The sequence below is a fragment of the Mirounga leonina genome, unplaced genomic scaffold (genome assembly GCF_011800145.1).
Source record: "Mirounga leonina isolate KUSES-001 unplaced genomic scaffold, KU_Mleo_1.0 Mir_177, whole genome shotgun sequence".
NCBI lineage: Eukaryota > Metazoa > Chordata > Mammalia > Carnivora > Phocidae > Mirounga > Mirounga leonina.
The window spans coordinates 1,583,393-1,597,089 of record NW_023270459.1 but is presented as its reverse complement, the minus strand read 5'-3'; the positions used below and the strand labels follow the sequence as shown (position 1 = coordinate 1,597,089).

Sequence of the window (13,697 nt, the reverse complement as noted above, 5' to 3'; positions counted from 1 at the left end):
GAGTAAATTGGTGTGTGTGGGGGGGCTCAGGGTGGAGCTAAGCTGGGACCTGCGGTTAGGTCCTGGGTCACCATCTTACCGGATTGTAAGTGGGCTGGTAGCCAGGTGCAGGGATATAGGCCATCTTGAGAGGCTGGGCTGGTGGCTTGTCCAGTGAGAAGAGATGTAAAGCAGGTAATGGTGGCAGGTGGCAGGTGGCTCTTATACCTGAGGAAAAGGGAGTGGCTGGCTAGGCAGGGTCTGTGGGGTCCCTCTTCTGGGTATCCCAGGCTCACATCTTTTTCTAGGGCACCCCCTTGTGTCCCTTCTCTTGCCTCACTGGTCACCAGCCAGAATCCAGATCAGCTGGGCTAGGCCGGGGGTTGGGGTGGGGAGACACACCCAGATCAGGCCGGAGCAGGGGATACTTTAGGCCCTTCTGCAAAGAGGAAGTGCTAATGAACTTTGGCCCTGCCAGGGCCTTATCAGAGCCCATAAAAGCCTACCCAGACCTTTGTTAGCAGAGGGAGGATAAGACCAGGAGAGTTGGGCAGGGCAAGGCTGCAGGAGTGGCCCATGACAGATGGGCAACGGAAGGAAATTAAAGCAGGGAGGAACGGGGTGCTCTGGACACCCTAGGAACTAGGAAAGGGCCTACATTTATTTATTTTTTTTATTTTTTAATTTATTTTGACAGAGAGAGAAAGACACAGCGAGAGCGGGAACACAAGTGGGGCAGTGGGAGAGGGAGAAGCAGGCTCCCTGCGGAGCAGGGAGCCCGATGCGGGGCTCGATCCCAGGACCCTGGGATCATGACCTGAGCCAAAGGCAGAGGCTTAACGACCGAGCCACCCAGGCGCCCCGAGGGCCTACATTTATTGCATGCCCACTATGTGCCCGACCCACGTACATTAGACTGTAGCTATAGTGGTTTCAGTCATGATTTCTGGAGCCAGAGGTTCTGGGTTCAAATCTTGCCTCGGCCACTTCCTGGCTGTTTTGTCTTGGCTCAGGGCCTTAACCTCAATTTCCCCCTTTGCCCATCTGTAAAATGGGGATTTTAATAGTATCAACCTCACAGAAGCCTGGGAAGGAATCACTAAGATAATAAATGCTCAGAACAGGACTTGGAGAAGAGAAGGCACTAAATTCATCCTTGGCCTCTGGCACTCATTCCAAACATAAACCCAGGAGGTTGGGATTATATGTGGACATGAAAATCTGAAGTTTAAAAGAAAGGAGGCAGGGGTACCTGGCTGGCTCAGTTGGTAGAGCATGTGACCCCTTAACCTCAGGGTGGTGAGTTCAAGCCCCACCTTGAGGCTGGAGCCTACTTAAAATAAAAAATAAAATAAAATAAAATGAAGCAGTTGGCCCAAGATTGGGTAGCAATTGAACTCAAGCCAGACTGGGGCATCAGATCCCACTAGGCTGTGCAGTGAGTGGGTGCCTGGTAGAGTGAACACCGCCCTCAAGCCTGGAGCAGGCAGGGAGACCATCTGGAGCTTTCCAGCCCAGAGGAAGCCACATGACTTTTGCTTGCTCAAGCCCGCCAGACTTTTTATGGGCCCTGGCCCGTCTACCGCCAGCTCTGAATGGGCAGCGCCTGCACAGCTCCAGTTCCCATTGGTCAAATTTCCAACCCCAACCTTCAGCACAGCAGGCAGTCCTGGGAGCCCTCAAGGATGTCCTAGCTCCTTTCTGCCTCTCCTTTCTTTCCAATAAAGACACCGCGTGCATTAAGTTGCTTTATTGTTCGGGTGAAGATAAGGCCCTGGGCATGAGGAAATCAGGGTTATAAGGTTAGAAACGGGGGAGACCAAGGGAGAAGCCACCAGGCGACCATCTTTACTAATTCATCTTCTCTGTGGATGAGGAAATGGGCATGAGGTGGGACAAGGCCAGGCCCTGGGCCTCGGCAGCTCTCAGAGCTTGGAGAAGGTGACGTTCTTCAGTTCCTGCTTCTCCATGGCAGCCTGGACGGACTTAACAATGTCCTGGGTTTGCAGCATGCTCATGTTCCAGGTGGCCTGGATAAAGAGGGTGGAGTGTAATGGCAGGGGCGGGGAAAGATTGGAGTTGGGCCAATGAAAAACAGGGAAGAGACAGCAGTGCACCAATCAGAGGACAAGGCCTGCAGCAGGTTGCTGGGCCCTGATTGGCCTCTCTGGGATCAGAAAAGGGCTGTGGTTGGCTGGCCACAGAGCCTTACCGTGTAGTTGAGGCCGTCGGCCACCGAATGATTGCGGGAGTAGACCAGGTTGATCTTGGTGCCCTGCACTGCCACGGGGCTCTTGGTGGAAATCTCGGCCGCCAGGGTGAAGGCCGCATCAAGCATGCCCACCTTGTCTGGGAACACCCGGCTGCAGATGAAGGGAACCAGTCACTGGGGAGGGCGGGGAGGCGGCAGTGTGCGAGGGAGTCTCGCCCACGGAGGAGAAAGTGGCCAATCACAGCAGAAAGCAGAAAACCGCCCAGTGAAATGAGCCAATCAGAGCAGGGCACTGGACTGCAGCCTGAAGAACTGACCACCCAGAGAAAGTAAGCCCCCCTGTAACGCTGCGAGGATACACCCGGACCCAAAGGGCCCTGCCCAGGTTGCCCCTGAGCTCTTAACCCGCACAGGCCGCGGCTCCTACCTGACCAGCCCACTGCTCAGGGCCTCATCAGCCATCATTCTGCGGGAAGTGAAGGCCAGCTCGTTGACCAGGCTGCAAGAGGGCAGGGCGGATCAGGGGACCGCAGTCATCCTGGGTCCAGGAGATGCCCTGCGGTCCCCTCCCGGGCTCCTCCACCCACCTCTGGTTTCCGATGACTTTGGGCAGTCGCTGCAGCGTTCCCACATCAGCGGCCAAACCTATGTCCACCTCCTGGGAGGAGCCATCATGTCAGTCCTTGGTTCCTTCCGCCTAGAACACAGCCCACCTCCCAATTCCTCTGCCTTGCCAACTCGTCGAGGTTGGTCACATCTATCTGCAGAGGGAAGTCCTCAAACCCTGCCCATCTGACCCCCTGCCCCATCCTGCCTCGGGTCCTCTCCAGCACTGATCCCAGCAGCAACCCCAGCCTCCTCCTCACCCCCATACCTTTACTCACTCCAAACCCCACATGGATTGCAATGGCCTACCCTCGACTTCCTTCATGGCCCAAGTGTTACCTTGGTTTTTTTTTTTTTTTTTTTTAAGATTTATTTATTTATTTGAGAGAGAGAGAGCAGGGGGAAGGGCAGAGGGAGAGGGAGAATCCCCAGCAGACTCCCCACTGACTGTGGAGCCCAATGCATGGAGCTCAATCTCATGACCCTGAGCCAAAATCAAGAGTTGGATGCTTAACCAACCGAGCTCCCCAGGGGCCCCCGAAGTGTTACTTTTTAAGGTTCAATTCTGACTAACTTCCATGAAGCCCTCCCTTCTCACTCTCACCCCACCCCTTTAACCTGCTCTGTCGCCGCTCTGCCCCTGCCTTGCCATGCGTCGCCCACCTCTAAGCAGGATCCGAGGAAGCAGCTCAGGATGGCTCACCTTCACCTGGAAGAAAGCATCCTGGGCACAGTACCGGATGTCACAAGCAGTGATGAGGTCCACGCCTGCGAGGGGGAGGCCAGGCGCATCAAACCACCACAAGGACCGACCCCTCCTCCCAGGTGATGGGGTTGCGCCTCTGGGCAGGGTTTAACTAGCAACTGATCTGAGGCTAGAGGTCACTGGTTGAGGTGGGGAGGCAGCAGCAGCTAGAGTGAGTGCCCGGATGGATGGTGGGTAGCTCAGACTCACCCGCACCAACGCAGGCCCCATGGATGGCGGCGATCACCGGCTTCGGGCACTGCAAGGGAACAGGAAGGGTGGGGTCAGGGTTGGTCCAGGAGGGATGGACAGGGTTGGGGGGGGTGCCCTGCCAGCCCCCCAGAGAACCTTCTCGATGACGCTGAAGGTCTCTTGGTATCTGCTGACGAGGCTCCGGAGGTACCAGCTGATGCGGGCCACATCATCTCCTTGGGGCTGAAGGATTTCTGAAGCCATGTCCATAAGGTCAATGCCTGGTGGGGAGGCATGAGGAGGCTCATGTAGCCTCCCAGGCACCCCCTTCCCCTGCCCGCCCCCATTGCCCCAACTAGAGGTCAGAACTCAGACTTAGCAGATTCAAACCCCCAAACCACCACAGTGGAAAAGCTGCTCATGCAAGATCTATCGAGGGATTGCATAGGGGGTGTGAAATAAATAAAAGCTAACATTTATAGGGCTGGGTCCTCTTACTATCTCCATTTTACTGGGGGGGGGGGTAAACTGAGGCACGTGACGTTTAAGTCACTTGCCCAAGGTCACGCTGGCTTGTGAGTAGTGGCACTGGGATTTTAAGCCCAGACCCATGCACTGGCTCCAGACGTCATGCTTTTCACCATCATGCCAGGTGGTAGAAGAGACAAGGGTTTTGGCATGAATCAATGGCGGTAACATTTCCTCAGGAAGACTCGCGATGAAGCAATTTCTTTGGGCTCCAACTGCAAGACGATCCCAAATCTAACCTGTCCTCCACTAATCACTCTCCCGGACCCCGCACTCTGGCTAAAATAGTTTCCCCTGGTCTCCCTGCTCCCAGCCCTGCCCTGGCCGTTCCAACCCACACGCAGCCAAACGAACTCGTGAGCACGTGAGGGCCTCCTTCTCTTCCCTCCCATCTCACTTATTTGGAAGAGAATACAAGGTATGTGCCAAGACCTCACCAGCCCTCCTGAACACCGTTTCCAGCCTGTTCCTGTGGGAACACAGGCCTCCGGCAGCTGAGCCAACACCACCACCCAGTCCCTTCCCAGGGCCTTGTTTTTCTACCTACAGCTCTCTCTGCCTACAACAGTCCCTCCCCCAAGTGATGGTCAGAAGACTGATTCCAAGGGCGCCTGGGGGGCTCAGTCAGTTAAGCGGCTGCCTTCCGCTCAGGTCATGATCCCCGGGTCCTGGGATCGAGCCCCGCATCGGGCTCCCTGCTCAGCAGGGAGTCTGCTTTTCCCTCTCCTTCTGCCCCTCCCCACCTGCTTGTGTTCACTCTCTCTGTCAAATAAATAAAATCTTAAAAAAAAAAAGGGGGGGGGGGCGGCTGGGTGGCTCAGATGGTTAAGCGTCTGCCTTCGGCTCAGGTCATGATCCCAGGGTCCTGGGATCGAGCCCCACATTGGGCTCCTGACTCAGCGGGGAGTCTGTTTCTTCCTCTCCCTCTGCCTCCCCCACTGCTCATGCTCTCTCTCTCTCTGTATCTCTGTGTCTCAAATGAATAAATAAAATCTTTAAAAAAAAAAAAAAAAAGAAAGACAGACTGGCTCCATCTTTCTGTTCAGGCCACAGATCAAAGGTCACCTCCTCTGAGAGCCCCATCACCCTCTACCTCCCTCTCTGTCTTATCTCAGTCACTGCCGTCTCCTTATCACACAATTGTGTGCTTATCTCGTTTAGTGCCTGTCTCCCCCTCTAAGACGGGAGCTCCAGGAGTGGAGTGCTTTCTGTCCACTACTGCATTCCCAGTGCCTCAACAGAGCCTAGTATGCAGCAGGTGCTCAATAAGTGGACAATACAGACAACACTGAGCTGCCCTTCAATGGGGAAGGTGGATGAATAAGTAATACATTTTGTCTGGTGGTGACAAGGGCTGAAAGAAAATTACAGCAGGGACATGGAATGGAGTGTGTTGGGGTGCGTGCGTGCAGTGAGGGCTGTTTTGGTATTAAATGGGGTGGTCAGGGGGCGCCTGGGTGGCTCAGTCAGTTAAACAACTGACTCCTGGTTTTAGCTCAGGTCATGATCTCAGGGTCATGAGATCCAGCCCTGCGTTGGGCTGGGTGCTGAGAGTGGAATCTGCTTGGGATTCTCTCTCCCTCTGCCCCTCCCTCTTGCTCTCTCTCTCAAATAAATAAATCTAAAAAATAATAATAATAAATGGGGTGGTCAGGGACCCTCTCATTGAAAAAGTGACTTTTTTTAGAGAGAGCTTACATGAGCAGGGGTGGTGGGTAGGATGGGGGAGGTGGAGGGGCAGAGGGAGAGGGAGAGAATCTTAAGCAGGCTCCATACTTAGCATGGAGCCATCTCACAACCCTGAGATCATGACCTGAGACAAATTCGAGAGTCGGATGCTTAACCAACTGAGCCACTCAGGCGCTCCTGAAAAAGTGACTTTTGTGTAAAAATCTGAAAAAGAAGAGGGAGGGAGCTAGAGGGATGTCTGGGATCAGAGAGTTCCAAATGTCAGGAAGAGCCAGTGCAAAGGCCCTGTGGTAGGAATGCCCCTGATCTGTGTGAGGAACATGGAGGAGGCGGGAATCTAGGTGACGGGGCAGACTGTGCGGGGCCTCGCGGGCCAGGGGGTGGACTTCGGCTTTTACTCTGAGGGAGACCTTGCTATGAGGCAGTTCTGAGCAGAATCATCCCTCACTTTCTTCCTCTTGGGGTTAATCATTCTCATCCTTTTGCCTCTGAAGAATGCTATCAGACAAACCTGAAAAACCATTCCCACATGTGGCCACACCCCCAGCCCTCTGGGGCTCTGCCGCCTCCTCAGCTTGTTTAAATAAGAGAGACCTGAGGATTTTTGACTGAGGGTAGAGCTGAATTTCTGCGAGGTAAATATCGGTAAGACAGGACTCCCCTGTGTGACCTTGGTGGGGCGACTTCATCCTCTGGGCCTTTGGTTTCTTCTCCAGAAAGTGAGGGCAAAACCCTCCCTAGAGCTGATTGGGATGCAAGGATGGGAGGAGACAGAACCCCAGAGGCCCTTCACCTGACTACTCAGCCTGCCAGCACATCTGCGAAGCCTGTGTGACTCAACGGAACCCACGTGGCCTCCCAGAACAAGCCCAGCTTGGCACCTTGCAACACCTCCTTTCACTGGCTTTTCTGGTTTACCTACCCCACTTGGCCCTGCACACATTGTTTTGCAACCCCTTGAGATAAAGGACCAGACCATGGTCCAAGGTGTCCTCTCTCCCACGTAAGAATTGCTCGCTGCAGGGCACCCGGGTGGCTCAGAAGGTTAAGCTTCTGCCTTTGGCTCAGGTCACGATCCCAGATCGAGTCCTGTGTCTGGCTCCCTGCTCAGCGGGGAGCCTGCTTCTCCCTCTGCCTCTCACCCCTGCTTGTGCGCTTTCTCTCCCTCTCTCTCTCTCAAAAAAAAAAAAAAAAAAAAAAAGAACTGCTCACTACAGATAAGGCTCCCATCTGGCTCCCCTGGGAACCTCTAAATGCTCCACATGTCATTCATAATCCTAGCTCCGTTATTCATTATTCAAAATAGCATCGGATACATCAACAAAAGTCCTACACGTTTTAGGGGCACCTGAGGGACTCAGTCGGTTAAGCATCTGACTTTTTTTTTTTAAGATTTATTTATTTATTTGAGAGAAAGTGAGCAGGGAGAGGGGCAAGGGAGAGGGACAAGCAGACTCCGCACTGAGCACACAGCCCAACGCGGGGCTCGATCCCAGTACCCCAGGATCTTGACTTGAGCCGAAACGAAGAGTCAGATGCTCAACCGACTGAGCCACCCAGGGCCCCAAGCATCTGACTCTCGATTTCAACTCAGGTCATGATCTCAGGATCATGAGATCAAGCCCTGCACTGGGCTCCGTGCTCTGTGGGGATTCTCTCTCTTCCACTGCCCCCACATCTCCTGCTCTCACATGCGTGCGCTCTCTCTCTCTCAAAAAAAAATAATAATCCCAGCTCTGCCATTTCCCATCTGTGGGAACTGGGCAAGTTTCTTCCTCTCTCTGGGCGTCTGTTTCTTCACACATAAAATGGGGGATGATAATTGCACCTGTCCGGAAGGGTTCCGGGGAGAATCAATTAATATGTGTACAGCGTCCAGACACCCTGCAGATAGGAAGTAAGTGTGGGCACGTCCCTCTTCTTTTTCTTTTTCTTTTTTCTTAATTCTCATTCTATCGGTGGAACTACTAATTACATTTTCCTCTTTCTGGCCTTCAGAGTCTTGCTATTGAAAATGGGACCAGACAGCTACGGTCAGCCGGAAGCTGGAAGGTGAGGGCCCCAGGCCTGGCACCACCACGATGAAGCCTCATCTTTCGCTTCTCAGGCACGAGCTCCATGAGGACTGCTTCTAGGTCCCTGACACCCAGGAAGGGGTTGGCACTGGGTGTTTGTTGTACGAACGAACAAAATCAACGAAAGGAGAACGGAGAGAGGGGTAGAAAGTAAACAAGGGACACGTAAAGAAGTTAACAGGGGGGCGCCTGGGTGGCTCAGTCAGTTACGCATCTGCCTTCGGCTCAGGTCATGATCCCGGGGTCCTGGGATCGAGCCCCACATTGGACTCCCTGCTCAGCGGGGAGCCTGCTTCTCCCTCTCCCACTCCCCCCTCTCATGCTCTCTCTCTCTGTAATAAATAAATAAAATCTTTTAAAAAAAGAAAAAGAAAAAAGAAGCTAACAGGGGAAACAACCAGAAATAGACTGTTTACCGTCTATCTTCCCCACTGGGCTGGCAACTCTGTGCCGCCAGGGCCCGGGGCTGCCTCGGTCACCACTGAGTCCCCCTGTGCAGGCAATCAGGGTATATGGTGTTTCCCTTCTGGTATGGACCTGCCCACCTATGACAATGACGTGTGTTCTGGGCCAACAAGATATAAACCACCACCTGATAGAATGGGGCAGATTCTGGAGGAAGTTATCACTTGAAAGAAGGGACTGGCACCCAGTGAGTTAGCTAGAGGTTCTTTTAAAATTTTTTTTTTTTTTTTTTTTTTACAGAGAGAGCATAAGCGGAGGGAGAAGCAGGCTCCCCGCTGAACAAGGAGCTCTACGTGGGGCTCGATCCCAGGACCCCAGGATCACGACCTGAGCCGAAGGCAGATGCCCAACCTACAGAGCCACCCAGGTGCCCCTTTAAAAAATTTTTTTTAAAAAGATTCATTCATTGGCCATCTGGGTGGCTCAGTTAGTGCCTTTGGCTCAGGTCATGATTCCAGGATCCTGGGATTTCAAGCCCTTCATCGGGCTCCCTGCTCAACGGGGAGCCTCCTTCTCCCTCTGCCTCTCCCCTGGCTTGTGCTCTCTCTCGCTCACTCCCTCCCAAATAAATGAATAAAATCTTAAGAAAAAAAGATTCATTTATTTATTTTAGAGAGAGAGAGGGAGAAAGAGCATGAGCTCAAGGGGCAGAGGGAGAGGGAGAAAGAAATCTCAAGCAGACTCTGCGCTGAGCTTGGAGCCCAATGTGGGGCTCGATCTCACGACCCTGAGATCAGACCCAAGCTGAAACCAAGAGTCGGACCCCTAACTGACTGTGCCACCCAGGTGCCCCGTGAGTTAGCTGTTTTTAAAAAATCTAGGGCACCTGGGTGGCTCAGTCGGTTAAGTGTCTGCCTTCGGCTCAGCTCATGGTCCCGGGGTCCTGGGATGGAGCCCCGCATCGGGCTCCCTGCTCAGTGAGAAGCCTGCTTCTCCCTCTCCCACTCCCCCTGCTTGTGTTCCCTCTCTTGCTGTGTCTCTCTCTGTCAAATAAATAAATAAATAAAATCTTAAAAAAAAAAAACTCTAGACTGAGGGGAGGCTGGAAGTTGTGCTCGAAGAACCAGAAAAGAGAGTCCAGGGTGACCCTCGCTGCTGGAAAGTGAGGGGGGGAAATTCCAGAAAAGAGAGAGCCAGAGAGGGGAGCCCCAAATTCTGTGGACAACCTCTGCCCAAGTCTCTTCCTGACCCATGAACCACGCATGCAGCCCAGCAAGCGATTTAAAAACTGATTCCAACTAAGCTGCTAAAACAGGAAACTCAACACTCTTTGGAGGTACAACATAGGACCCAGAGTTTCACAACATCTTTCCATATCCCAGTATCTGGGATACAGTCCAAACTTATTCCAAATGCAAACAAACAGGAGAATGAGACCCAGTCTTTCAAGAGAAAAGATAATGAACAGAAACTGACCTCAAGGTGACCCAGATACTGGAATCAGGAGACAAGAGTTTTAAAGCAGTGGATAGAATGATGATCAACAGTGCAAAGAAAAATATGCTTGTGACAAATAACAAGCTATGAAACTTCAGGAGAGAAATGGCAAATATAAAAAAAGAACCAAATGGAAATTTGAGAACCGAAAACTACAGTATCTGAAATTTTAAAAATCACTGGATGGGCTTCACAGCAGAATAGAGATGACAAAGGATTCAGTGAATGTGGTCAATGGAAACTATCCAGTCTGAAGAACAGACCTGTAGGACAATTAAAAGTTCTAACAGACATGTAATTGGAAATCAGTTTGTGTGTGTTGAGTAAGTACATGAAAGCATGTTACAGTACACTTTAGTGACATTAAAACAAACAAACAAACAAACAAACAAACAAACAAACTAGGTGGGGCGCCTGGGTGGCTCAGTCGTTAAGCATCTGCCTTCGGCTCAGGTCATGGTCCCAGGGTCCTGGGATTGAGCCCCGCCTGCACTGGGCTCCCTGCTTAGTGGGGAATCTGCTTCTCCCTCTCCCCTGTGCCTTCTCTTTCTCTCAAATAAATAAATACATCTTAAAAACAAAAACAAAAACAGACTGAGAGGTTAAGGGCCTTGGTCAAGGCCATGGGTCAGACTTCAAAGTCCATCATCCTGTCATGTTCTGTTGGACTCATTTTGGCATTTGAGTGTTTTGGGTTTTTTTTAACTTTTTCTTTTTTAAAGATTTTATTTATTTATTGGACAGAGAGAGACAGCGAGAGAGGGAACACAAGTAGGGGGAGTAGGAGAGGCAGAAGCCAGGCTCCCCGCTGAGCAGGGAGCCCGATGTGGGGCTTGATCCCAGGACCCTGGGATCATGACCTGAGCCGAAGGCAGGCGCTTAACGACTGAGCCACCCAATCGCCCCTTGAATGTTTTAAACTAAAAAAAAAAAAAGGGTGCCTGGGTGGCTCAGTTCGTTGGGGGTCTGCCTTCGGCTCAGGTCGTGATCCTAGGGTCCTGGGATCGAGCCCCGCCTGCATTGGGCTCCCTGCTCAGCAGGAAGCCCGCTTCTCCCTCTCCCACTCCCCCTGCTTGTGTTCCCTCTCTCGCTGTGTCCTATCAAATAAATAAATAAAATATTTTTTAAAAATTAAAAAAAAAAAGATAAAAGTGGAAGTTAGGAGCTGGTTGAAACCCTAATGAAGAAGCCTTGCTCTACTGCCAGGAGCAGGGGAGACTGGAAGGGGTGGAGAGTACCCGGTACCTGCAGTGAACGATTTTCCTGCACCAGAGATCACCACAGCCCGACAGTCAGGGTCTTGTGCTATCTTGTTGAAGCACTCCACCATCTCTCTGGGAGGGGCAAGGAAAAAAAGGCTGTGTCTTGGAAGGGTACCCCTGCCCTCATGTCACCTGTCGCCCACATCCCACCCCTGCCCACTCCCTCAGCCCCTGCCTCCTCCTGCAGGCAGGCCTCCGTGATCTGCAGGCCCTACCTCCAGAAGGCTCTGTTCATGGCATTCCTCTTCTCAGGCCGGTTTAGCTGCACATGCAGGATGTGTTTCTGAGCAACTGTCACCTGAAGGGACTCATAGCTGTGGTCTGGCGCTTCTCTGGGGGCTGCTGTGGAGGCCTCATCTTGAGCAATGGAGCTCATGGGGCGAAGGCTAAGGCTGAGACCCTGGGGGGTGGGAGCCATCACTCCTGGGGAGGCAAAGTAAAGAAGAGCCTTTGATGACCCCAAGTTGGGGACACAGTGCCTTCAAGAGCAGAAGGCACACATTTCATCTCAGTGGTGTTAGACTGGGGAACACAGGTCCTTAAGAAACCCCAGTTTAGGGGGATACAAACTTTCAGATTAGGAGTACACTTATCAGTGGCCTCAGTGTGAGGCCGCCTTCAGACCCTTGATCATGGGACTGACTCCACATTGGGAACACCAAGCTGTCAGCGACCCAATTGTAAGACACAGGCTTAAAGAATTAGGGGGCTCTTCGGTTGGGAGCATATGCACCCCTGTGTTTAAGGTGCTCAGACCGGGACCCCATCCGACGGAGGCTATGACAGCACGCCAGAGCAACGGGCTTCCAGGGGTCGAGGTGACTCACGCCGTATCAGCAGGTTCCGGAGACTGCGAGAAGCCGCCATCGCTGCCGCCATGGCAAACTAGTAGGTAGGGGGACTAACCCAACAGACAGGAAGAAGCTAAGGGGGCGGGCACGACGCCACCATGTTTGGCGAGGGCACCGACGCCGCAGCCCGATGGCGGTGACGCCCGTCTTCCCGCCATCTTTACTAAGGGCAACCGGAAGTAGCCTTCTTGGTTCGCCGACCTCCCCCCTAGCAGCCGGGCCTTTGCCCCAGTAGGAACCTGTCCCCTTATTGCTGCTGGGCGTTTCATCACAGCGCTGTTTTATAATGGTGGAAAAACTGAAAACAGCTGCAATGTTCAAGGACATAATGGCAGAATAACTGCAGCCCCGCAGTTTTGTCATCATGCACTTGTACCCTGTTAACTGAAAAGAAAAAAATTCGCTAGTACTGAGCTTATCCCTGTAAGGGAATGAAAATACAGATGAGCCAACATTGCGCGCTCTCCGTATAATCTGAACTCTCCCACCACCAAGAGGTCGCACTATTTTTGATCCTACACGGAGGAAACTGGAGCTTGGGGGAGGGAAAGTCACTAGCTCAAGGTTATCTGGGCTTCAGGAGTGCTGCAGAGGGGATTTATGTGGCTCTGAAGATTTTTTTTTTTTTAAGATTTTATTTATTTATTTGAAAGAGAGAGACATAGCGAGAGAGGGAACATGAGCAGGGGAAGTGGGAGAGGCGCCCCTGAAGATCATGTTCTTAAAATAATTTCTTTAGTCCCGCATTGGGCTTCCTGCTCGGTAGGGAGCCTGCTTCTCCCTCTGACCCTCCCCCCTCTCACGTGCTCTCTCTCTCTTTCTGTCTCAAATAAATAAATAAAATCTTTAAAATAATAATAATTTCTTTAAAAAACAAAACCACTTTGGAAAAAGCCAGCTAACCCAAGAACATCAAAAGTGCCATAAACTTGCTGAAGTATGCTCTTTAGGGAGATGTGCACCAAGGTGAACAGAGGCCTCCAGGCAAATGGGATTGTAGGAAATACCTTGCCTTCTTAGCGTGTCATAGGCGTGTAAGCTCTTTTGGAAAACAGACCCAGTAAGTTCCATCAAGAGAGAACTGTTTATAGTTATCTATACAATGGGAAGCTCTAAAGCCACTGTGCAGATGCCAACATGAGGAACAATTTTACATTTCTTTAGCATTTTTTTTTTTAAGATTTTATTTTTTATTTGACAGAGACACAGCGAGAGAGGGAACACAAGCAGGGGGAGTGGGAGAGGGAGAAGCCCGATGCGGGGCTCGATCCCAGGACCCTGGGATCATGACCTGAGCCGAAGGCAGACGCTTAATGACCCAGGCGCCCCTAGGATTTTTATTTATTTATTGTTATGTTAATCACCATACATCATTAATTTTAGATGTAGTGTTCCATGATTCATTGTGCATAACACCCAGTGCTCCATACAGAATGTGCCCTCTTGAATACCCATCACCAGGTTAACCCATCCTCCCACCCCCCTCCCCTCTAGAACCCTGTTTGTTTTTCGGAGTCCATCGTCTTGTGGTTTGTCTCCCCCTCCGATTTCCCCTCCCGCTATCTTTTTTTTTCTTAACATATATTGCATTGTTTCAGAGGTACAGATCTGAGATTCAACAGTCTTGCACAATTCACAGCGCTTACCAGAGCACAT

The 13,697-nt window shown here is 51.7% G+C and overlaps 1 protein-coding gene across 1 annotated transcript; it reads right to left on the bottom strand.

Moving 5' to 3' along the window:
- Window positions 1-1,714: 1,714 nt before the first annotated feature.
- ECH1 (enoyl-CoA hydratase 1) lies at window positions 1,715-12,194 on the bottom strand. The gene is made up of 10 exons (XM_035023430.1): window positions 12,018-12,194; window positions 11,406-11,613; window positions 11,174-11,262; window positions 3,891-4,015; window positions 3,753-3,801; window positions 3,501-3,565; window positions 2,779-2,849; window positions 2,619-2,690; window positions 2,192-2,342; window positions 1,715-2,009 (listed from the first exon to the last, which is right to left on the bottom strand). Exons 1-10 carry the CDS (start codon window positions 12,067-12,069, stop codon window positions 1,905-1,907), a joined length of 987 nt encoding a protein of 328 aa, XP_034879321.1. The 5' UTR covers window positions 12,070-12,194; the 3' UTR covers window positions 1,715-1,904.
- Between the last annotated feature and the right edge of the window lie 1,503 nt (window positions 12,195-13,697).